At 38.5% G+C, this 25844-nt stretch overlaps 1 protein-coding gene across 9 annotated transcripts in view; it reads left to right on the top strand.

Annotated features, from left to right (window-relative positions):
- The first annotated feature begins 212 nt into the window (after positions 1–212).
- Positions 213–25844, top strand: part of DDX60 (DExD/H-box helicase 60) — a 51707-nt gene continuing 26075 nt past the window's right edge. For 5 of the 9 annotated variants that reach the window (XR_008576950.1, XR_008576952.1, XR_008576951.1 and 2 more), the window contains exons 1-18: positions 7042–7122; positions 8038–8439; positions 8575–8644; positions 9080–9257; positions 9400–9741; positions 10231–10338; positions 11843–12004; positions 12852–13010; positions 13513–13654; positions 14736–14897; positions 16290–16392; positions 17109–17224; positions 18297–18460; positions 19497–19749; positions 20443–20606; positions 22678–22830; positions 23890–24039; positions 24385–24504. Coding sequence is in view for 6 of the 9 variants with exons in the window: in XM_054824604.1 (XP_054680579.1) it covers positions 8055–8439; positions 8575–8644; positions 9080–9257; positions 9400–9741; positions 10231–10338; positions 11843–12004; positions 12852–13010; positions 13513–13654; positions 14736–14897; positions 16290–16392; positions 17109–17224; positions 18297–18460; positions 19497–19749; positions 20443–20606; positions 22678–22830; positions 23890–24039; positions 24385–24504 (2931 nt within the window). In the remaining 3 variants the exon portion in view is untranslated. Of the gene's footprint in view, positions 495–694; positions 782–2137; positions 2291–3825; positions 6605–7041; positions 7123–8037; positions 8440–8574; positions 8645–9079; positions 9258–9399; positions 9742–10230; positions 10339–11842; positions 12005–12851; positions 13011–13512; positions 13655–14735; positions 14898–16289; positions 16393–17108; positions 17225–18296; positions 18461–19496; positions 19750–20442; positions 20607–22677; positions 22831–23889; positions 24040–24384; positions 24505–25844 lie in introns of those variants that run through there. The other 4 variants (XM_054824605.1, XM_054824607.1, XM_054824608.1 and 1 more) reach the window with 4 other exon arrangements.

The raw sequence follows: 25844 nt of genomic DNA on the forward strand, positions 1-25844 counted from the left end.
TTATGTCAGCTTCGATTCGTGGAAGTTAATATAAAGATACTGAAACTTGCTTGAAAAGTGATTCAGCCTAAGCTCAGGTATTGTTGGGCACCTGAGTGTACTAACTTGTGTTAATTGCCCTGACCAGCCTCACCTGGAGCCTTCCCCATGCTCCTGGGTTGACCTTGGCTTATCTCTTTGCCTGATGATGACGAGGCTGTTGGTGGGACCCTTTGCTGTTACTGCACTGGTTGATTGTTGTGGCTGTATCATAATGAACTTCAATTATAGTATTTGATTTGATTATAGCTTTTCATGTTTTCTTCTAGCTGCTCAGAAACATGAATGTAAATGTTTTTTTCTTTAGGAAATTCATAATGATCTCACCAAAGATTTGGCTGCTGCATTAAATGAGTACAATAGCAAAACAGAGGAGAACTTTGGCCAGTTCCTATTGATTGCTTCTAGAGTGGCTGATATGAAACAAGAATACTGACTTCCCCTTTCAGAAACTGGTAGGTAAATATTCTATTTTTATAAGTAGACATACAGTGTAACTGTAACAAACTGCAGCATGAATTGCAGGAAGATTTGGAGGACCAAATGTATGAAAACATAACCTCATGTAATATCAGGCTTGCAGTGTCCCTGTTCTCTTACCATGCTTGTTCATTCTCTAATCAAAACTTGTTTGTTTATTATGTCCCCCACCCAGTGCACCAGTAAGAGTTTTGCTGCTGTTCCTGTGTTTGCTTCCCTTTGACAGTTTTCTGCTGTGATAATCATGAGATTGACAGAAAAAGTAAGGCATGTTCATTGTGGTTAGTCTGTGCACTTGATGCATATGTAGTGTAGGAATAATCAGAGATTTCAGTAGGCAGTTACAAATAATCTGTACTGAATTGGTACAATTATGTTTTACCTATGGATAGAATTTAGCCCAACTCCTGGTGAAATTTCATTAGGGCTTAAAATAAAATGCACATATCTAACACTAAAACTAATTTAATTTTTTCTGCCTTGTATATTGTTTCATAAATTCTGCAGCTGGCCCATGCTGGCTGAGGAAGGAGGTTGGGAAGCAAAGTATAGAATTACAAGGGTAAATATTTATCCATGCACATGAGGTGTCCCAGACAAACTGGGGCACACTGAATGTGGTTTTACACAGCGTTTTTATACCCTTCAAGTGTTGGAGTACAACACAATTTGATTAATCACTAATTAACACGTACACTACCTACTACTAATCATAGTAAAACTTTGCAAAGTGACTATATTTCTGCAGTGTCATCTTCCATCAGCGTTCTTGCTGCTTGTCCATTGATCCAGATGTCTCTGGAGTCAGTCTTGCTGTAGGACTTATCTGTGACACCAGATGCTGGGAGCGTTTCAGAGCTGTGTTGGAGGGGCTAGGATGCTAGCATTACCTTGGTTGTCCAGGGGAATCTTTTATCCTTCACAAACAGCTCTAAAATTCAAAGTCCATATTTCCAGGGCTGGGCTGTCCTTCTGGTGCTTGCAATGAGGTGGAGTCCTTTAGTTTGCTTTACTTAAAACATGAGTAATACCAAAGCCTCCAGTAAAATTCCACTACCTCATTACATTGCAGTGTATAATGTAAACTAGTATATGTTAACAAAACTAATATGCTTTCATACTGTAAAGGCTGATTGATATAATAGGGAAGGAAATTTTCAGAACAGCCTTTTAAAATAGAGGTTTCTAAAGAAACAGAAAAATAGCTAAAAAATAGTGCTGTTTTCCCCTAAAATTATTCTTACTAATTGCTAAAAGATTTGAATCTTTAAGAAACACCTATTCATCCTGAGGCAAACAGCATGCTTGTGAAATCTCAGATCAGATTAATTTTAGGCCAAAATTCCAAGTGGGTGAGAACAGAGACCCTGTATATACAAAGTGAAGAAAGATTTACCAGGGTGTAAAAGGATCTCAATCATGAAAAAATTAGATGAAGAACATGGCTGAATTTTTCTTTAATAAAAAGTTGTCAAGCTTTTACATGTTTTTTTCTGTAACTTCAAATTTATAGAGGTAGTGCTTAAATACCATTAATATGAAGAAGCTTTTTGTATGGGTTGGAGAAGTTGTGTGTGTAAATACGGTTACACTTACATTTTACGTCATTTCTGTTTAGACTTCTCAAGTAATGAATGCACTGACTCAGAACTGGCATCTTAATGGGTTGTAATAATGGAAGAACAGCTATTTCACCTTTTGCATGCTTGTATGGAAAAGATGATAATTGCTTATGCAGCAATTATAAGCTTATGCAGAAAGTGTCAATGCTGTAAGTATGTAATTTAAAGGCTTATAAGGACACATTTCATCTCCTGAATGGATATATTTTAGAAAATGCACATCAAATTCTATAGTGTTTTATTATTGATTTTGAGGATATTAATGTGCTTGACAAACACGTAGGGCATCTAATTTCAAAACAGCCACATGAGAAAGGCATTCTTATTTTACAAAGAAGACTTTTCTATTTAATGTAAATTTTTTTTCTCTCCCCTTTTACAGGCATATGCGATTTAGTGATGATCAACAGATTTTATACCTGGAAAAGTTTGTTTCATGCCCTTAAATTTGATAGTATATATGAGATTTACTTTTTTAGGAAAATATATGGTCTAACCAGTAGCAGGGCTGAACATGTGTCCCCATCAGGTACACAAACACACACATGTATACAACACATACATATAAACACAGCTGGCCACAGAGATCAACAGAGTTGGAGAAACACTCAACATTCACTGTCTGATCAGGAAGAAGGACCTTTAGTGGGAAATACATACAGTGAAGATCCTACAAGTAGCTAGGACTGTGGACTTGGGCTATCCAGTGGCTTGCTGTGGATCATGGCTCTCCCCAGTTGCCTCCTGCACAGGCACTCACATGCACAAGGAAACAGGTCTCAGCTGAGCCCAAGACGTAATGGTCTTGCCAGTGTTTGGCCTGGACCCCTGGTAGCCAGCTCGCCGGCAGGTCTGGCTTGATAATCAGCAGGGATTGCACACTGACTTACATACCCTCACTCACTCCTGCTTCGGGTTCCACAGACGCATGGACCTCTGTGGCCCATGGTCTGATGCCAGTTGCTGGCACTTACACCTCTATGCACACGTGTGCACACAGAACAGGTAGTCCCTCACCCAGGAAGGTGGTTAGAAATGGAGTTTAATGAGCAAACAGGACAGCCTGTGCTGATTAGGTGCAGGTGCATGACTGGACAAGCATTCTGCCCAGCAACCTGTTTACATGCAATCAGCCCCTTGTCTCCTTATCCCTCTGTTTTATCCCACCTTGATATCTCCCTCCTCCAGAGCAAACCCACTGTTGGGATTCTATTCTAGTACCTTGCTTACCATTGTGCTAGAAAGCAGAGTAATTTGTCCATGCAGAACAGGCTGCAAACCCACTTCAGAAATCTCACGTGAATGGGTAAACCATTACAAGCAGATGCAGATCCCTAGAGTCTGGGAGAGACTTGTTCCTTATTCCTATAAACTGAATAGAAATGTATCAAAATCTAACTGATCTTAAGAAATGGAGCTGAAATGTTTGGATATTGGAGAGCCCTCTATGATGATTAGTTTCAGGAAAAACTGGCGAGATGAACATGATTGGAGTTTCACCATTTAGAACATCCAATGAGAAAATGCACAATAAAAATACTAGTAAAAATAATTGGGTTACTCTGAGTAGTTCCTAATTTAAAACTTTAGCTTGTTCGTAACAACTCTATCTTAAAACTAAGCAAAGACTTTTTCTTCTACATAACAGCATGTGCACTTTTAATCTTTTCCTTTCCTTTTCCAGTGTTTCTTGAAGTGACCTCTGAGAAACATGGTGAAAGTTCTATGGCTGGTGTGAGACCAGACAGAGGGTTCCTTATGGAATGGCCATTACACTTACTGCTGTTTGAAAAATAATCAAAGCATTACCAGATTTCTTATTACTACTTTCTGTACTTTGTGTTGGTACAGTAAGATTAATGAAAGAAATTAAAATATTCATATATTTAGTTTGGTCTTTGGGTCAAAAATTTCTCCCGTTCAGACATGTACTAGTCTTTCCACCATCTGTACTGAATTTAGAGGACTAGATTCCAAAACCAGTTGAGGCGCAACTTATGCAAAATTTTAATTTATGCATTTATTTTAAAGGAGAGAGCTTAGCTTAGCTTAAGATAGGTGGCTCCTGACAGTTTCAGGTAAGTGCTGGGGACTTTTTATTGTATCATTTGAGGTGAATTAAACACACATTTGTGCTTAAGTATAAAGTGATTTAATGGGCAATGCAGTGGACAGAGTCCTGCTGCTGTAAGTGGTTCTAAAGGGAGTCTGCAAAGATGTGGCATGAGCTGATTCTTTATACACGCTTATGCCAGCACCAGTGATATCATTACAAATCAATACTGTAGCATTTATTATTTTATCAACAAGGAAATCTGTTCTCCCTTAGAGTCATTCCATCTCTGGCATTCCTGTTTCTATTGTTTAACCTGGTTCTGGAGTTAGGCATTCCTACTGCCAGGACCAGGTTATTCCTTGGTCTCCAATTACTATTGCTGAGCAGTTACAGTTTGAATTTCCCCTTCATAAAATGTCTCAAGTTAAAATTCCTGCAGCTGTTTTTCTATATTAGATGGTTACTGCCAACTGCTCGATGATTTTAGGCACTCTGATTCATGCTTGAACGAATGGCTGTCTCAGATCCTCATCTCAAGCACCTATCTCTACACCTTCCCTCTTTGCCTCATGCGTTATTTAGAGGGATCTAAGAGAGTGTGGTGGGTTGATGCTGGCCAACTGCTAGATGCTTACCTAGGTCTTCTGTCACTCCCATTCCTCCACAGGAAGGCAGAGAAAATAGCTTATGGGTCAACACAAAGACAGGGATACTACTTACCAGTTACCATCGCAGGCAAAACAGACTTGACGTGGGGAAAAGTAATTTATTGCCAATTAAAATAGATTTTGGTAGTGAGAAACAAAAAATAATTTAAAAAACTTTAAACAACACCTTCTTCCCACTCTCCCCTTTCCAGGTCATCTGCACTCCTTTGTTCTTGACTGCTCTGTCCCTCCCCATTCCCTGAGCAGTACAGAGGGTATGAGGGTTGGGGGGTTAGAACATAACAGTTTCTCTTAATGCTTTACCCCTTCTCCAGTGTGAGCCCTCTCTATGGGCTGCAGTCCTTCAGGATAAACCTGCTCCAATGTGGGCTTTCCACAGGCTGCAGTTCTTTCAGGGCATATCTACCTGCTTCAGCATAGGGTCCTCCATGGGGGGGACCTGACCTTGGTATTTGCACTAGTGTTTCTCATTCTCATGGGTTTTTTTTCTCCCATACTCCCACCTGAGTGATGTTTTTGCTCTATCTTAAATATGTTTTTGTGGAGGTGGCACCAGCTTCCTCAGGAAAGTAAAGTGTCTGATCTGCTTTTTAGTCAAGTGAACAGCAGACCTAAAATACACTCCTCTGAACCAAAATGCATCATCCAAAGGGATGGAGAATTAATTGAATCTAAAGGTCCATCTTCAGGACCTAAATAAAAGTTATACTAAAATCTGTTGAAGCATTGGGCTAAAGATCATCTCCCATTTAATTTGAGGAAAGGAAATAAAGAGTTTCAATTATTTCCCATCTTGTTACCTACCCAAGAAAAAGTGTGCTGAGAGGAGGATCAGGGGCTTATCGTGGCTAGCTAAACAAAGCAAATCTGATAAGCTGGAGCACTGTGGGTGTGTTACTGTACTGTAAAAGATACTGTTCTCCTGAGTTTCTGGAATCTTTGTACAGGTCTCAAAGGAAATGCAGGATGTGGAAAAGACCTCTGATCTGCTTAATGGCAAGTGTTATGTGTCAGCTGTCCAGGGAGGCTGTTGATAAACCTACCTGGATCCCTGAGGAGACTACTTACATATGTAACCCCAGTGGTTTTCTGTGCTGTATCCTGAACAAGTATCTGATCTAAAGAGGAGCTGGGCTTTTCACTTCTCACCAAGACAATTTGATACATGAACTCTGTTTTCCTAAATGTTGTTTTGACAGTACTTGGGTACCCAGGTTCCTTGTGAAGCAAGGCTTCGCTAATTTTAAGTGATAGGGGTCCAGTACTGTTCCTGCTAAAGAATTTGCTGGAAATGCTAAAAAGTGATGCAAAGTATATCTCTTAGCTTATTTTTGTAAGGAATTTGCTATTTTAAGAAAGCAAGAAGAATAGATTGTGGTGAATAAAGGGACAGAAATAGGAATTAATATTTTTCTGCACTATATATGCAATCTGCATTAACAATATTCTTAAGCAATGCAGGCTTAATGGCTCTTGGACCATTAGCGGAAGCCACCATGACTGAAAAGCATAATTTCATGGAAGGAAGAAAATACTGGTGATCCTTTGCAGTGCCGTGTTCAGGGACACAGTTCTCCCGGCACCTTGGAAATGAAGCCTGAACTTGGCACCCAGGCAGCGCTGGGAATGGAAAGTGAAAGCTGTGGGACAGGCAGCGGCAGGGCCCAAACCTGGGACCGCCCACTGGTGGCACCTTAAAGGCAGGGTGGCAGCGGAGCCGGAGTGGGCAGCGGCGGCAGGTACTGTCTGGGTCGGGGCTTTGTTAGAAATTATGGTTAGAGTTGCCTTTAGGGTGGGAGTTGGGACTGAAACTGGGATTAGGTTTGGGTTTAGGTCTGGGGGAGGGGGTGGTGGTTGGGTTTAGGCATGGTGCTAGAGCTGGGGTTGGGGTTTGCGTCAGGGTTGCAGTTGGCTTAGGGATGGGTGGCTGGACAGCATGCAGCAGGGCAACATCTGGGACCTTGCAGGCAGTAAAGGGTGGAGGGGCAGCAGGGGTGCTGGCAGGGTGTCAAAGCCACCTGGCTGCCTCTGCCTACACTGTAGCCCCAGGCACCTCAGAGGTTAGTGTGTGCACTGCAGAAAAGCGCTGATGTAGCAAAGAATTAAAGCCTTGTTTTTGAAAGGAAATATAGCAGTCCCATGCATGAGTATGTACAGATAGTTTTGCTTTCTTTAGGAATGGCTAACTTTAAATTTTCAGATATTGAAAGTGACGCTTGCTTAGGAGATTGCTGAAGTAGTGATGACCATTTTCTAGGTAAGTGACAATTTTAGCATGCAAAAACACACAATTCATCCCAGAATGGTGTTCTCAAGCCTTAGATGCAGCTTTTTCAATTCAGATAGGAAAATGGAAAAGAGTCTCAGGTTTATTTTGCCTTGACAAAAACGTACATATGCAGGTACACAAAAGGTGATTTTCTGTAGCTGTGTGTACATAAATAGCTTACATTTCAGGAAAATAGGTTTTAAAGTTCAACTTTAAAGTTATGTTAAGCACACCACTGTAATGTAGCACACTGTGACTGTTTTACAAGTAGATAATAAAAATGTATTTTTGTTTTTTTTCTGCAAATTCATTTGCTAGGAGTTTAAACTAACACAAGGAGAAAATTGCAGCTTAGTTTTGAGTTTGTGAAATCTGAAAAATGGAGGTTGCACTTTAGTTTCTTTTGTTAGTTTTTTAAGAAAGGTTTTAAGAAAGGTTATAAGACTAACTGAATTAAAAAGTGGGATTGATACCAAACCATGATTACCCTTATCATGCAATGAAGGTGGTGTGGTGTGCCTACTTGTTGACTAAACTAGCATGAACTGTGTGGGTACAAGTCACTTGAACCAGGAAACATGGATCATTCCTTGGAGTGTGCCATGTAGCTATAGCTAATATAGCAAAGTATGGCTAACCCCTGCCCCAAGGGTCCCTTCATGCAAAGCACAAAACGGATATGTAATGCTCCTCTTTAGTAAACTTTAAGAAAGACAAAAGCTGTTTTATCTGTATAGTTCATAAAAATATTTATTTATTTAAAAATTACGATATGGGATGTTCACAAAATGCTTTCTGATTTTTCTTAAAGTTTTATTCCAGTATGATTATGAAGAAAATAATTTAATGATTGAAGCCTCAGAGCATACCATATTTCCTGAAAATTTTCTCTTGATTACTTAGGGTTTTCTTTTTTTCTGATGCCAGAATCAAGATTTGTGATGGATTCTGCAGAAGATCATTTCAAGAAAGTCCTTCATAATGATGCAAATGAGAATGCTAGTAATGATGATAAGGATAGTGAGTGTAGCGACAGTGAGAAAGTAGGCTTGATTCCAACAAAGGAAGATAAAGAGAGTGAGAGTACAAGTGACAGTGATAAGGAGGATGAGACCAGTGACAGAGCTGAAGCAGCTGTAACACAGTTGCTTAAAGAGGAAGAAGATAGAGAAAAAGAAGCCGAAGACCCAGATTACAGTAACACTTACGGTTTCTCAACCACTGAAGAAGTGACAGAGCAGGCATCACAAACTGAAAGCAAGGATTTCAGAGTTCTCCAGCGTGAACGTGATTCCCAAAGCCCTGGTGAGGAGCTGTTAATTAGTTTATGATTGTGTCTGTGAGTTTTATTGCAGTGTCTTACCTTTTGGCTCTGTTGTAATTAATTGATGAGTTATGGTTATATGGTTCTATCAATAACCATGAATGTGGTTATTTTAGAAATAAGGAAACATGTTGAAGTTCTGGAGAAGTTGAGGCTACACATTTGGGCATCTCTATCAAGAGCTCAGTAAGTACAATGGGGTTCATGGAAAGAAATGTAATAAATGGTAATAGAAATAGTTTCTTTGATCTAAGTAGACATCACAGTGTAGTACCCTTTAGAGAAAGATGCTGTGTGCTCATCACCTGTCTGCATAAGCAGACACGGACAAGAGGTGCCACGTAAGTCACAGAAGCCTCAGATGCTGCAAAAGTATCCGCAGTTGTAAAAGAGACAATTGCTATTACATTGAATAACTGAAAGGATTGCAAGCTATTTAGGACTAACCTTAGATCCAAGAAAGATGGTTTGCTATTGATTTAATTTATACATTTAATGTTTAGTTGATTTAATTAACAAAAACATTTATTTTAAAATCTATTAGTAAGCAAATTTCTTCTGTTCCATGTCCCCAGCTTTTCTGGAGTAATGTAACATACATGTTACTTCTTTTTCTTTCAGGTATGTTAGTCTGTTAAAAGACTTTGTTGAGTCTGAATTCTTTGTGATAGATGGGGATTCCTTACTACTTACATTTTTAGATGAGAAAACACAATATCTAAACTTCTTCTACCAAATTGAATGCTTCCTGCAGGATTTCACTGAAAAAGGAGCAAAATACATCATTGTTTTCTTCAAGGTACTGAACGAGTAACACTTGTGTGCTGTTTAAACCACTGCACTCCTTCAAAATCAACTGCTTGATTCTAATCAGGATTAGGAAACTGTTAATTGTGTCAACAAATGTAACTGAATAATTTCATTGCTTTTATTTCCCACAGGATGCAGAACAGATGTACCTTCCATATCCTCATTGTCTTTTCTTACGTACTGCATTAATAGAACACCTGAGGCATAACACAGGCACCACCATTCATACAGAATTTTCCAATTGTTTATCATCCAAGTGGGAGACTTTTCTGAGGAAAAGCTATCCTTACTTCATTGTTGTATCTGACATAGGACTGACCTCTCTCCAAACAGACTGTCTATCTATTTTAATTGCTCATTCATTGTCAAAGAAAATCAACGTTGTGCTTGCTTCAGGACAGGAATATGATATTCTTAGAGTTTATGGATATCATGTTCAGAGTGTGTATAAACACAGATTATTTTTTCAAAAGGTATGTTACACAGCTTTGTTGTTGGTTTGCAATAATGATGTTAGTTCTACTTAGCAGATTTAATTAAAATATCTCAATATAAATATTATATTGTATGTGTAAGATATATGGCTCATATGTGGCTCATTTTAGGTATCTTTGATCTACTAGTCTTGAAATCCTTAACAGGCAAACATTGTGACTGGTGGCAAATTCCTGCCCTGTTCTCTAGTCTCATTTCCCATCCATGTTCACTTAAGATGTGGTAGGCTCATATACAGCCTTTCCTGTATCTTCAGTATCATGTGTCTTAGCTGACTTGTAATATGCCAAACAAAACTAGCATTTAGGTCAGGGATGTGGGTTTTTAAAGGAGTTTTATATAGAATAGATGTTTCTTGGAGGCTGTTCTTGTTATATATCTGAATGGTTTCTGTCAGTGGCTAGTAGTCCCTGATGCATTGTATCTATCTATTTACTTTTGACTTCTTTGACTTCTGCACTTCTTAGTATGAACAAGATCTGCGATATGCCTGTGAAAACCTAGTCAGGTACAAAGAACCATTCATGTGTCTATATGAACATCTCAAGCTGAGCCTGAAAAGCATACAAAAAGAGGTAATTGGACTTCTTTGATCCTCTTTCTTTTTTTCTCCTCAGGTTGACTGTCTTCCTCCATTCCTTTACCTGAAATTCTTTCCTAGCCAGAATTGAGTCTTTCTTCCTTATCCTGAAGTGACACCTTGAGTCTGAGAAGGTCTCCTCTGTGCCCAGTCTTCTTTACAGCAGCTTGAAGCTGTTTCTTTCTTTAAAGGTCACTAAAATAGGATGGTTCAGCCAGAAGCTGATCGGTGGGATGTCGCTTAAGGGAAGTTTCCATCCTGGCAACTGCCTTTATCTTGTAGTAGATGGGAACCAGCCTATTCAGCAGAAAACACCATCTGTGGCATGAACCCACCCTTAGCCACCTGGGGGGCTGTGGCTACTACCCTGCAGGAGCACTGTGGCTATTGCCTCAGCCCTGTGGCAGCAGCTGGCTCCTGAGGGCAGGGTGTGGGATGGTACGTTCAGCAGTGGCGGGCAACAGTTGGTGCTGTTGCCAGCAGCAACCTTGTCTGTAGAGACATCTCAAAATCTAAATCTCTCTGTTGCAGCTGCCAAGGCTTGCACACTCTGTTAACTGTAAAAGTATTTGCAATCTGGGATTTTTTTTCCTAAGAGCTTGATTACAGTTGCAAGGTCTGTGGTTTCATGATTAAAGCGATGGATTCATTAACCTCATTTTACAATATTTTAACCTTAAAATTTTGGTATTTCTATGCATTTGTTATACCTTCAGTGCCTAATATACCCCTGCCATTTTCCTGAGTGTTAAGTTACACTGCAGTGTTGTGACTGTACTTCTGCTCCTGCAGAGAACAGCAGCAAGGCTTCCCTGGACTCCAGTGGGAATGATACTGGTCCAGCAAGCTGATTTTTTTCAGTCCAGAAAAAAATGAAGTTGCTTAGCATTTTAAAGTCAGTAGAAAAACAGCTGCCTGGCTACTGCTAATATTTTGGTTGATTATGATTATCTTTCCTGAGGCAAGTTCAATAATCAGATACCCTAGGAGCAGAAAAACATCAGGGCGCAGCAAGGGCAGGTGCCTTCTCCCTGGGGGCCGGGGCCATGGGAGCTGCCCTGGAGGTGGTAGGGCAGGGCCTGATAGCCAGGGCCTGTCCCACTGCCCCAGCCAGGAGCAAGGCAGCTGGAGGGGCAGCTGAACCCTGGGCACTGGGCACCTCCCCGGGAATGGGCTGAGGCCAGACTGGGTTGTCAGCCTGCTGTGCTATGGGGAGCTGGAGACTGGCACTGCTGCAGCATCACTGAGGCAGGGACTGACGGTGCTGATGAGCTGAAATGGGGCCCTGGGGTTGGACAGGGACAGTCTGGGCTGTTGGTGCCCTCAGGGACGTGACAAAAAAGCTATTTTTACTAATGATTGTGTCCCCTTTTTCTTCTATAGTTTTCATATCTTTTTTCCCTTCTCTGATGGAACTCTGTAAAGGATAAGACTTGTGCTTTTTTTTGTAATTTTAATTTTAGCGGTCATTTGTGCTATTCATAATGTTATGACTACAGGTTCACCAGACTGTCTGTCTGTTGAAACAACTGTGGCCTGAAGGATCTGACATCCGGCGTGTGGTCTGTGTCCTTGCTTGTGCCGTGGGATTAAAAATATATAGCAACATGCTGGACAGTGCAAATACTTCCATGGGAGCAAAGACAGAGCAATCAGCAAGAGTAAGAATTTTTTTAATATTTTTTCAGCACAGTGACCATCAACATTTTGCTAACAGGAGAGATGGTTGTCCTAGATCCCAAGCTGAAGAGAGGCCCAGCTGCACTCTGTAAGTGGTCTGGTTCAGGTAATTACTGTGGCCACAGCTTTTCCAAAGGAGCATGGTCTGTCTGTGGGCAGTTCCATGCCCCCTGCTGCTGAGGCTATTCCTGGGGGAAGTTTTACTTTAGGAACAATTAATTCCATAAGAATTTTTACCTTAGAAGACAGTCGCATTCATTATTTTTTTTTCCTAACATTCAGTCACATACTAGCTTTTCCTCAAGTTAGCAAGGCATTTCAGAAAAAAGGTTTCTTTCTAGATACAGTTGTGACATCATTTTTGTGACCATACTACAAGCTTTATTTTCATCAAGTTAACACAGATGCAATATATCAGTAATATTTTGACACACCTATTCAGTGGACTACAGGATAGCTATGAGTAGTTAGCATAGCTGGATTTCTGTACAGACTTTTGCTGTGCAGTTGAGAAAAGAGCATAGACTTATATCTAGATATTAACTTTACCTCCTAAAATAGTAACACTTCTAGCCAGACACACTGACAATTGGTTTTAAGTTTTGTCTTGATTTTCATAATCATATTCTTTTCAGATTATTTTACATTATAACTGATCTACATCCACCAGTACTACAAGAACATTCATTTTGAAGTGAGTGATCCACAAGTAATTACAATGTACAAATTGTTTAAATAACAAAGTGCAAACCACTGAATTAAGTAGAGGTGAACACAATTATTTTACTGAAGGGTGTGGTTAACTTTTTATCTGTCATCTCTCAACAGGGAAGAAGTAAACCCCTGTCTCCAGAAGCAGCAGCAGACCTCTGCAGAATGCAATGTCTTACAGTGGCTTTTCTTCTTCATATGCCTCTTGCACAGAGAGCTCAGATTAGGATCATGAACTTCTTCTGGACTCAGCAAGTTTTACCATTAATAAAAATGGTATGTATAGCACTGTCTTACTTCCCCTGGCATCAGGTGCAATTATCATTTCAGTTTTCATTTTCCTTTATATGCTACTCTAGTCATCTGATGAGATCAAAGAATGTAATATACCTGCTGGAAACAAACCTTACCTGGTTCAGGAATCTTGTGAGCCACTAATCAGTGGAGCTAGGAGAATGTTTGGGGCAATATTTCTATACTTGACCTCTTCTTAGACATCTCCAGTTAGCCAGTGTTTGTTATGGTACTGGGCTAGATGGACATTTTGGTTTCATCCAGTATGGGAAGTCTGATGGCAGGACTTTTTATTGTTTAAAGTTGGTTATTACAGTGAAGGAGAACAGTGAAGACAGTTTCCTCATCACAGAGAAGTTAAGTAACAGTGTGTTGTTTTTCATGTCAATAAAATGTGTGGTAGTTAACCTTGCTTTGGAGATGCTTTGATCCCTCCGCGTGAAAAGGTGCTCCATAAGAATTAATTGTTTGCTTTATTTAACAGCAACAGTTGTGTACGCATTTTGCTCTGACACAGCTAAGTGATACAAATGATTGGAAACTGGATTTAACTTACCTGCCAGACTTAAATGATGATTCACTGCTCATAAATCTTGCACATTACTATGAGGTCGAATACACTAAAGGTATTTATCTTCATTTAACAGTTTTCTTTCTTACATTTCCAATCTTAAGCTACAAAATGAGAATGAAACTGCTTGTACAAGCAGAAATGAGCACAATTATCTAATTACCCATATAATAATGGATACATTTTGTGGAATAATAGGGTAACTTTTTTCTATAGCCAAGTCTAGAAAATCAGATATGAAAGTGTCTTTCACCAGTACTCATTCAGAATACTTTACCATGTCATATCTCTGATATGCCACCTGTACTTACGCAAAGGAAGAGTGATATAGCATAGGCAGTAAGAGCTCCGGGTCACTGTTACTGGGGATTCTCAACTGTTTGGTTTTTAGCCAGTTTTGTCTTCATTTCATTTTGTCTTAGTGCAACACAGTCAGAATGGAAACTAGATTCTACCCCTGCTGTCACTGTGACATTGGATAATTTTAATTCCAGATGAGATTGATTTAGACAAAATCATATATTGTCTTATAAATACATGAATTTGGGAGCTGGAGCTTTAAGAACACCATCAGATGTGTTAAGACTTGCAAGAAAGTATGGAAAAAGATTTGTAGGAAATGTTCTTTCAGAATAATTCTGTTTACCTGAAATCCTCTGCCATGAGTCTGATAGTAAACCAGAACCTTTTCTTTATGAATCCAGTCACAAGACGTCCTGTATGTAGCTTTGTAAAGCAAGTGTAGAGGACTTTTTAAAGGAAATATAAATTAGGAATATGAAACATTTATTTTTATAATAATACCTATTATTGGGCACTAAAAAGAAAATTAGCAATTCTACCCTGCAGGAGGCAAAGGTGAGAGAATAGCTCTTTAGCTGTGGAGCTTGCAGACTTCCACAGTCTAAATCTGGTGGTTTTTCCAAAATAAATCTTCTCAGTACATTTAGTTATTAATACCCTGGGGTATTAAAAACCGTGAGTGTACAACATTCTATTCTAAAGGCCTTGGATAGGACTGAAGTCTTTGTGCCTGATGCTACCTAGTTGAATACGTAGATTCTGTTTGAGGAAGCTTTTAATTTTAGACTACCTTTCTTTTTCTTTTTTTCTTTCTTTCTTTTTTCCCTGTGCAGGATTAGAGTTTGAAAAGGAATTGGGGAAAGAAATAGAGAATGAATACCAATGTTTATGGAACACTGTAACAAAATTGGCTGTGAAATACAGTTTTGGAGATGCTTTTCCGATACGAAAGACCTCCCAACTATTTCTTGAACAAGAATCGACATTATTTAGAGGTACTAACAACTCAACAAATTAGAGAGTTAGAAGCATGATCTTCATTATTATCTCTAAAAGTTCTAGTAGTAGTGATCTGATTTTATCCCAATCACAAATGTAATCCATGCTTCATGGATCCTTTCCTCCTTCCTTTCAACCCACTACCAAAACTTGCAGCTGATGCCAAAATAAGTCTGACCAGGCCTTATGGGTGAAATTCTGACTCTACTGTAGACAGCACAAGTATTGTTATTGACTTAGTAGGAATTGGGTTTAGTTCCATGATTGCTAGCCCAAATCTATTGTATGTGTTGTAAAAAGCATTATGATTAGTGTAATATAAATAATAGTAAAAAGCATAATAATTACTCATAATTAAAATAACAATTATGCTGCAGGAAGACTGTCTCTCAAGAGCATCTTTGTACATGTTGATGTGGGGTTATGAAGGTATTGGGCATGGGAGCAGCAAATTAAGTGAAATATAGAATTGTTGCCCTACTGGTAGAGAGTCCAGCCATCACTGTAGCTTGCATTGCAGTCCTTGAAGGTTGTAGAAATGTGTTTTGCCGGTAAGTGCCTTAAATTACACTATCATCCGGTTTAGTAGCCCATAACTGGAGAAGTGCATAGTTGGGTTAAAAAATGTTTTCTTGCCTCACTTACTAAGCCTGTTCTGAACATCTGAAAAGAGTAGGTAGAGATTTTTGCCTGATACCTGACTTTTCTTGAGAAGCAGTTTTGTTACAACCTTCAAATGTTTGTTTTAAACCTATCAAATTATATAAATATTTAGAAGAGAAATTTGGTAAAGGCTGGAATATAATTCTACTGAGTGTTCTTCAGCTGGTTTCAAAGATGTCAAGTCAGCAAAGTGGGCTCTACTGGGCAAAAAAGACAGTTTCTTTGTTATCTGTGGCATATTAAGGCATCTTCTGGCACAGCATTTGTTGCCTATTTCTGTATCTCCTTTGGAGACCTTGAAGACTGAAGTTGTGGCTAGACTTCAAACGTGGGAAGGATGCGCAATGTTACAAGTCATCGTTAGTCATCTAATGTAAGTGCAGTTGAAAGTGCATGTTTAAGAGACTGTGGTCTTTATAGAATCAGTGCAGGAAGGTACATGCCTATGAAATGGGATGGGTTGTAGCATTCAAAAAGTTAACGTAGGTGTCTAAAATGGATTATGAGAATATCTACTTGGAAGCAATAATGATGTCTGCTTCATTCTTCTTCCTATGCTTGAGAAGAAACAGGAAAAGGGGAACTAGTGAACTGCTGCTTACTTCTAGCAAATTTTACTTTATAGAATTTCATTTATAATGTAACTTGACAGAATCTTCAAGTATGATATGCAATTAGATATATTCCTAATTAAACAATATTAATTATTTTTTTACACTTTAAAGACTATAAAGAAGAAATTCCTAACATTGGACTAATCTTAGTGAAATCTGATCTTGTTGAAGAATATGCTGGCGATGTTTTGAAAGACTTACCTGTTTTAGAAAGGTACATATATGAGTTTTATTTCATTATAATAACATTATATGGGCTTATCTTCTATTCCCCTGCACTTTACATCTATATTATGCTCAATTTGTACAAATGTAGAAGTGCTTTTGCTATGACTTGGTGAAATTGCACAATTTATGTGTACTGGTGTAAATATTAACAGAAAGTTCAGAACAAGAACGGATAAGAGTCAATATATCTGTATTTTTTCATACAGTTATTTGTTTACATTATAGTCTTTGATTCTTCTACATTTTTGGAACTGTTTTTCTAAATGTACAATTTTTTCTGAAAGGCCTTATACTAAATTGCAAAGCTCCAATTGATTTCAGGAAAAGAAAAACATTAAATAAAAATATTGAAAATAAAGTAAGAAGGGATTATCCTTTACATTTGCTCTGCTACTTGTGGAAGTGGGTTCTGTGCTGCACAATGAGTATTTTTTAGCCAGTGTGTGAGTTATGTAGTTACATTGCATTCTGTGATTAATCTGTGTGAAACTAACTGAAAAAATGGGGTTTTACTTTGTTTGCTAGTAATTCTTTGTGAAAAACTATCTTGACAAACTGTATTTGTAACAGAACTAAAATCTATGCTGCTTTTCTGCCACAGTAAAATTGTGTTTTGATAAATACCCAGGTTTTTGAATGTTTCATTAGAGATGCTGGAAACCACTTTTAATTTCTGCTCCGTTTAACATTTGTATGTTTCAGCAATGATCCTGTGGTTACTTCATTTACGAAATACAAGGAATTTGATGAGCTTTGTCACTGGCACTCTGGCAGACCTTTGACTGAGGAACACGAGCGAGTACAGTGCTATGCTGATGGTAAGAAAAATAAGGCCTTTACAATACTGGCTAGAACAGTATTGTAAAGGTTATTGTGGTTTTGGAGAAGGAGATCTCATTTCAGAAAATATTTGCAACTGTATAAATACTTGCCAAACTAGAGCTACTGCAATAGCTAAATTATACTTAAAATGATGTGCCTGTGCTTTATGTTTATGCATTGTGTATTATCTTAAATAGCTCTAAGGAGTATAACAGAATTCAGTCACTTAGAAATGTTGTTTCCTGAGTGGGTATTTGCACCACTTGACATATGAAATCATCTTTCTGACAGGATGATATTTTTCATACTTCCGTGCACTGTGATTTCAGTGGGAAGTTTGGAGAGCATAACTTGTGGAATAGTAGCTAGAGCACCTTCCATAATGTTGGAGTTGAAGGTTTATGTTCACTCCAGCTGAAGAGAGGGCCTTCTCTCTCCCGTGCCTTGCATGAATACTCTGAATGCTGGCATGTGTCATCTCAGTCTTTCTTGTGAAAACCAGAAAGATCTTCTGGGATGGATCTTCACGCTCAGAAACTGACTCATTTTGATTTTAGGGCAGAGAGAAATACCTAGGCTTGAGTGTGGAAGTATCCATGTGCTCAGTTCAGTACCTTCCATTGGCTATCATAAGTGTTCTTCCAGTAGCTATATTTATTTATGTTCTGATAGCAGAGTCTTGTTTTCATGGGGAAGAGGTCTCTTTCTGATCATCTGAATTGGCTTTGGGAGGCACCTTCCTATTTTCATGGACTGTGTGAGAAGTCTAAGCATTTTGCTCAAACAGTTATAATTTCTTTCCAGGCATCCTGGCTTGTTAAGTATTACAATATTTTTAAAGTGTGCCTAAAGTATTCTGAATTTGAGTCTATTGCCTGTCTCTCAGATAATTCAAAGTACTGTTGGATTTCAGTGGGTTTCAGTAGCCAGCCTCTTTCAAAATGTGATTTTTGACCTTTAGGTCAATGAGGTATTTTTAGGAAATTTATCCATTACGCAGCTATCTGTTCTTGAAAATAGATTAGGCTGGGATTCTGTTGGAGCATTTTTTCATATATTTGTTTGCAGCAAAATCCAAAGATCCAAAAGAAAGAAGAAAAATACAAAAGTTACAGACTTTTCGTCACTTTTATGGAAGCACTTTGGAAGACAGCACTTCAAAACTTATTGTACATCAAGAGGATGTGGCACGGAATGCTAATGCTGCTGTCAAAAAGACACAAAAAAAGCATGTGAGTATATTTAAGTTGGTCTTTCCAAATCTTTTTTTCTATTATCCAGGAAAGGATTTCCACTGTAAGTCCCACAGCTGAAGTTTTGTATTCTGAATGCACTAGGAGTTCTCAGGTGAAGAAATTTAAATTGCCTTTGCACTTCAAATTTATTTAGCTAATTGGAAAAAGTATTTTTGTTCCTAGTTAGGAATACTGATGAGTGATTATATTTTAACAGGCACAAGTAAATAAAAAAAAAAAAATTAATAAGTATGAGCTCTGTAAAGGCTGATAGGTTTTTGGCTCATGCCCAGTATTATAATGTGGAGTGAAGGAAACTGGAGTTCATGAATTTAATTTTACTTTAAGAAACTATTGAGAAATACTGGAAAACACATTATTCAGTTATTTATTTCCCTGCACTATTTGGAAACGTTCTCTGTGAAAGATCCTGTAGGTATTGCAATTAATCCCAACTATGTGAACATTTTCAGACATCACAGTGTATGTAGCCTGTACTTGCATACTCATTGACAATACTGAGCAATAGTAATTTGAGTAATATTTCATAATAGACTGTATTATGGATTAATGATTATGGCCTGTTGAATTACCTGTAAAAGTCTGTATGTAAAATAACTTTCTTAACTTCAAGTAAGGTTGAACTCTGAATCTTATTTAACTTATTGAAAAGCATCTAAATATGATCAGAATTACTGTTACCCATGTATAAAATAAAAGCCTGAAATTTAACTTTCAGACATCTGCTATTTTATTTTTCCACATTTGTGCTTTTTTATACTACTTGTGATGCTTTATACTGACTTAAAATGAAGGTTAGGCAAGCTCTTTCAAGCAACATATTTGGATTCAGAAATTATCTCTCTTTCATAGTGAAGTACTATTTCAAACAATTCCCAAAACACAGTGCACCACACAGATGAGTTGAAAACTATAATGTACCTGCTGTGATTGAGTTTATGGATTAACCTTTTTTTAGGTGATGCTTGCACACAGTGATGGTTTGTTTAAATATCTTCATTTTATTGGGTAGAAAAGTAAAGCGGAAACAATTGCAGAGGAAAACAACAGGCGACTAAAAATTAAAGAAGAACAGAAAGAACAGGAGCAATGGAAAGCCTTATGTATACCAACTGAAAAGGAAATAAAAGCAAATCTGACTGTTGGAATAAATAAATTGGAGAAGTTTCTCAAGACCCTTAAAAGTAAATCTGTGAAGTTCAGCGTAGAAATGACAGCACTGTCTGCCTGTTTAGAAGTGTGGAAGGAACACTGTAGAGAGCAAGGTATGGTAGCCAAACTCATGATCAGTATTTAACTTCCACTCCCTTTAACCAAGAGTGAGTGACTTTGGACATTCTCAGCTGGGGTAAAGACATGTAAATACAGCCCTGTTTCAGGAGCATGAAAGGTGTTTTTAAATATTATCAGGCTCTGGTCCCCTTCTGCAATTTCAAGACTCTTTGAGTCAGCTGGAAAGTATCCAATCAAATTAGATCGTAACTGAATGATGAAATCTGTGCTAGCATGGTTCGTGGCCTCCTGCTTCACCAGAATTAACTTGCTCAGTCCATACCCTCAGTCAGGAGGGTCCAAAGACACACTGCTCTAAAGGTGTTGAGCTTAGCTGTAAACATTGGAGCAAAATATGTTGCTAGTAAGATTGAGTAACAACTTTGTGGGCCAGGAAGGTGAAATGAGGGAGCTCAGTTACTGTGTAGATGTCAGAAATATGACTCCCTTTTATAGCTGAGCATGCAGAAGCAGATAGAATTATTTGGGTGCTTGGTCTTCAGTGGCACTCCTTGCAGAGGTCACAGGAATGTGGGTTGTCTTCATTTAGTTGTCTTTAAATAAAATTAATTTTTAAGTTGTCATAGGTGTGGTTAGACAGATAAGGTCTGTTCTAAAAATACCTAATAGCAGAAGACTCCAATGATACAGTTAGCTCTCAAATAACTGTAGGCTTTTTTTTACAGGTAACAAATCTAAAGATTTAAGCAAAGCTGTTCATGTCATGAGGAGAATTCATATCCTACTTGACAAATATCAAGATCTCTTGGAGAAACCACATCGACAAAAGCTAACCAGATATCTAAGACTTCTTGGATTTGAGAATTTGGCATGCTCTCTATCTGGCCAGGTAACTTTATAGACTGTAATGATTCTACTGCAACTGGATCTGTAGCTGAATATCAACTGTGTTTTCTTAAGCATTGTCTAGTGTGTAGAAGATCTATATTGAGCGTATTGTATTTTGTAGTGTGCCGTAAGATTTGGAACTGTCTATTCTTGCTTCAGATATTAATCTTCTTTAGTTCCATGGATACATTTCTTTACTTGATGTGAGGGCTAGCTGGCACAATAGGCCACTCCCCCTTTAGTAAGTAGAATTTTATGTGGCTGCAAAGATACCCTTTGAAACATGCATCAAGATTAATTTGCTCTAGTTATGTCTGCCTGAGGCCTTAGACATCTCAGAGGTACCTGCTGTTTAATTCATCGCATCAGCTGAACTCTGCATGTTAAAAATAACTGTTAAAAGCTAAGTGATGAGCACCTGCTCTCTAACAGGCCCAAAGGTGCTACCTCAGATAAGGAAATCTTTGAGACTGCAAAGGTGGATGAAAATTATTCTATTTGTTGCTATGGTATGACTGATCACCTCTGAAGGAAACAGTTTCAGATATTGAATTGCTTGTCCTTGCTAGCACAGCTGAGACCACCAGTAGCTACACTGAATTTGGCTCTGAAGTAATTTCTCTAAGGATTGACCTTGTGCTTTTCTGCATGTTAGGAACCTGCCCACTGTCTGATTTAATGTTAAGAGCAGTTTGATACCTTTGCGTGTAGATGGGATATTATTAGGGAGATGGGATACTAAAGTGGCTCTCAGGCAGAAGAGGGAGGATATAACTCACAGCCTGCAGAATATGGAGTCAATAGCAAAAGGAAGGAAGATTACAGTGAAGTGTAAAACCAGTATCAATCACTTCAGTGTCTCATTTTTCAGGCACGGTAGAGTTAAGAATTTTTGGAAGCTTATTTCTGGAAAGTGATTATCATCCTTCCTTGAGGATTAGGACTAAGAGGTGAGGGAGGAGAAGTGATTGTTTGGTAAGAAATTTCCTTCCCTGGAAGAGTGGGAATTGTTTGTCTCTTTTTCTATGTGAATTCAACTGGTGTAGGATGATTGTTTGCTCTTGGTTACATAGTCATTGTAAAGGTGTTTGGTGCCCCAAATAAAATATATTAAGTTTCAGGAAGTAGAACTGTAGGATCCAAGGATCTCAAAAGGTCTGTTTGTGGTGATAGAAGGGATGTATTGACAAGTTTAATGTCTCACTCAGAAGGGCTCTAGATCAGTCAGTGCATTTTGCATCTACTTTTGTTTTTGCAGCTGTTTGTTTCTGATTTTTACTTTTGCAAAGTTGAGGGAATTTTAGGAATAACTGAAATTTTCTGGAATAACTGAAAATATTTCTTTCAAGAAATTGACGAAGTTGCAAAATCTTCATACTTGGAGACAGTAAAAACTTGGCTGAACACAGCCCTGAGTGACCTAATTTAATTGCACCTGCCTCTGGCAGTGAGTTGGATTAATTGACATCCAGACATCCTAGACAATCAAAATTATTATGTGATTTCCTGGTGTATGTTGTCACATGTAATGCTATTCTATACAGCTTTCAGGATCAGATGTTGTAACCAGATGGGTCCATGAACATTAGATTTGGTATGTCTTAGGGTATACAAGCATTATTTAAAAATACAATGCTTTACAAAATTTGGGATCACACTCAGTCTTTATATTGAATTTCCTTTTGCAACTGTGATTCATTACATAAGGGGTCAGGGCAGGCTGAAGAAGAGACATAAATATAGGATGAGGAGGCTCTGGCAGGCAATAGCTTGAAGAGGCTGAGCTTTGCCTGCTAGCCAGTTTTGTTAGCTCTTCTGACAACAAAAACAATACCAACACCACCACAGGCTATGGAAGACACTACTTTTAGAACATAGTCTCCTTTGAAGAGATACAAGCATAACCCTGACATAAGGCTATATGGTGTAGATTTCTGCAAGAAATTATTTAGAAATCACCTACACTTGGATGTTTTCCAAAGCTTGCGGATTTCCACAGAGCAAAAGATGGGGCATTTTCTTAATCTCTTGCTAGCTTTCAAACCAACTTGGATTTCTGTTTGACCTTATAGACAGGAGAAAATAATGATCAGAATATAAGCAATTATGCTATTGAAGTGGGTCCAGCTCGCTTTCAGCTACAATACATGGATTATTACTTGCTCAGAGAAGAGAGAAATGATCCAGATCCCCGAGTGCAACATTTCATACCAGACACATGGCAGGTAATGAGACACAAACTTTTTGCATAAACTGAATGGAAATGATCTTTTGTCATGTAAAAATGCATATTATACTAGTTGCCAAGAACAGTGTTTAATAAATTTAATTTTTTAACAAGTTTAACAAATTCAGTAGATCACTCTGGACTGTATTCCATATTCTTTCTACACTGAGAGCTATTCTACAGAGAGCTTGGCCCAAGGAATTCAGCATAAGAAATGCGGAATCCATGGGATTTCACTGCTTATTATCATATTTGCTGGTGGTAATGCCCCATTTGGATAATCTCTGTCTGTTCATCCTCTGCTCATTTGTCCCTAAAGAATTATCCATAGTTTGAGTTGAGAAATAACTCCTCTGTCGAAAGCAGAGTAAGTCTAACTCAGAAATTTTATTTTTATTGGATGGAGGAGGCCAGCTGAATTTGCTGCTTTGCATGTTCATATCTGCAAAACAGTCACTTGCTTGAAAAGCAACTTTGGACTTGGCATATGTGCTGATAGAGAAAGATAGTGTTAGTACTATTTCTGTTTCCTCTTCTGTACCACTTCCTCCATCCTTTCACAGACCTAGGTAAGGTGATAGAGCATGCAGGAAGACAATAATAGGGAAGAAAACAGATTAATAAACACTATATGCTAGGAGCAGAAGAGAGATTTTGACAGTATTGATGTAGCTGTTATAATGCAGGAAGAAAATACTGCCTTGTATAAAACAATGAAGTTTTTGGAACTAAATTATACACTGCTGAGTTAACAGGTTTTAATTTTTAATTTGAAAATGTCCGGATTTGGACTCAGAATGTTCTGGTATCAGTATCTGAGACCAAATAATTGAAATGGACAAGTTATAATTGGTAGTTCCATTTCTTTTTCACTAACAGCTTAAGAGAGAAGAATACAGTCATAAAATAACTAGGTTAGCTCTAACTTTCTGTAGTCTAAAATCTTTATATAAAGTCTATATGCAAAAATAAGAGATGTTTTCACGGAAAGAGCTGGTTTACTCAATAAGAACTTCATAGGAAGACATTTTGACCTAAGTAACTGATTTTCTCTTAGCGAGAACTTCTCGATGCTGTAGATAATAATGAGTCTGCAGTGATTGTCGCTCCCACTTCATCAGGAAAAACATATGCATCATACTACTGCATGGAAAAAGTTCTGAAAATGAGCAATGATGGAGTAGTTGTATACGTTGCTCCTACAAAGGTAAGGAAGCATCCTACTACATATTCTGTATGTATGACTATGCTATTTCTCAGTATGATTCTGAAACTATTTAGGGTAACTTGTTACAGACATTTAGTTGATATATCTTTTTATTAGAAAAGGAATCTCTACATTCTGTTTTACATTTGCATTTATTAGAAACAGCATGTTTACAAAAAATCTTCAAAATATTACAAGTTAATGTTGTTGACAGTCTAGACTTAATAGTACATTATATAGTACGTTAATATCAATGCCAAAATTGAATGCTTTCATATGTCTTGGAATATTGTATGCCTTTAGAAATACACTGTCTAGTTTTGTTAATGACCTGCTTCATTTAAGGCCCTTGTAAACCAAGTGGTGGGAACTGTATACAGTCGATTCACCAAGAAACTTCCAGATGGATTGGTAGTGTGTGGAGTCTTCACGCGAGATTATTGCAATGATGTCATGAATTCTCAGGTATAATATTATGGGTGTTTTAACACATAATAATTACTTCTGTATTTCATCTGGCTTCTGAAAATGTTAATTCTGATTATAACAACTGTGCCATTACGAAATACAAAGTTCAGGAAAAATCTAAGCATACCTGTACTGCTTACCAGAAACTCTCAGTCTATGGCATACAACCTTACCTATTCATCCTTAGGGGATGTGCAGTTGATTACTTGCTCTTGTTAATAGAAAAAACATTAAAATCCTTTGGTTGCCAGCATCCAGCAGATGCCTTATGGTAGTCCAGGTAGAATACATCAGTAGCTCATCCCTTGTCCACTGATGTAGTCACTCCATCATAGAAGGCCACTAGGGTGGCCTCTGTTGTAGTGGGGAGCCCAGAACTGGACACAGGACTCCAGGTGTGGCCTCATCAGTGCTGAGTAGAGGGGAAGGATCCCCTGCCTTGATTTGCTGGTAACACTGCTCCTAATGCAGCCCAGGATACCATTAGCCACGTTTGCCACAAGTGCACATTGCTGCTTGTTCAACTTGGTGTCCACCAAGACCCTGAGGTCCTTTTCTGCAGAGCTGCTCCCAAGCTGGGTGGCCCCCAGCATACACTGGTGCATGGGATTGTTCCTCCCCAGGTGCAGGACTTTGCACATCTCCCTGTTGAACTTCATGAGGTTCCTGTCAGCCCATTTCTCCAGCCTGTCTAGGTTCCTCTGGATGGCAGCATGACCCTCTGGCATATCAGCCACTCCTCCCAGTTTGGTGTCATTGGCAAACCTGCTGAGGGTACACTTTCCCCATCATCCAGATCATTAATGAAGATGTTAAACAGGATCAGACCCACCATTGACCCCAGGTTACTGACCTCCAGCTAGACTTTGTACCACTAATCACCAACCTCTGGGCTCAGCCTTCCAACCAGTTTTCAGTCCACCTCACTATTTGCTCATCTGGCCCATACTTCAATAGTTTGTCTGTGAGTATCTTATGGGAGACATTGTCAAAAGCTTTACTGAAGACAATATCCACAGCTCTCCTCTCATCTATAAAACCAGTCATTTCATCACAGAAGTTGTTCAAGGTTGGTCAAGCATGACTTCCCCTCAGTGAATTCATGCTGAATACTCCAGGTGATTTTCTTGTTCTTGTGCTTGGAAATGATTTCCAGGATTAGTTGCTCCATCACCTTCCCAGGGATCAAGGTGAGGCTGACTAGCCTGTAGTTTCCTGGGTCTTCTCTCTTGCCCTTCCTGAAGATAGATAGCAGTGACAAATCATTCATAGAATCATAGAATCATAGAATGGTTAGGGTTGGAAGGGACCTCAAAGATCATCTAGTTCCAACCCCC

The sequence above is a fragment of the Grus americana genome, chromosome 4 (assembly GCF_028858705.1).
Source record: "Grus americana isolate bGruAme1 chromosome 4, bGruAme1.mat, whole genome shotgun sequence".
NCBI lineage: Eukaryota > Metazoa > Chordata > Aves > Gruiformes > Gruidae > Grus > Grus americana.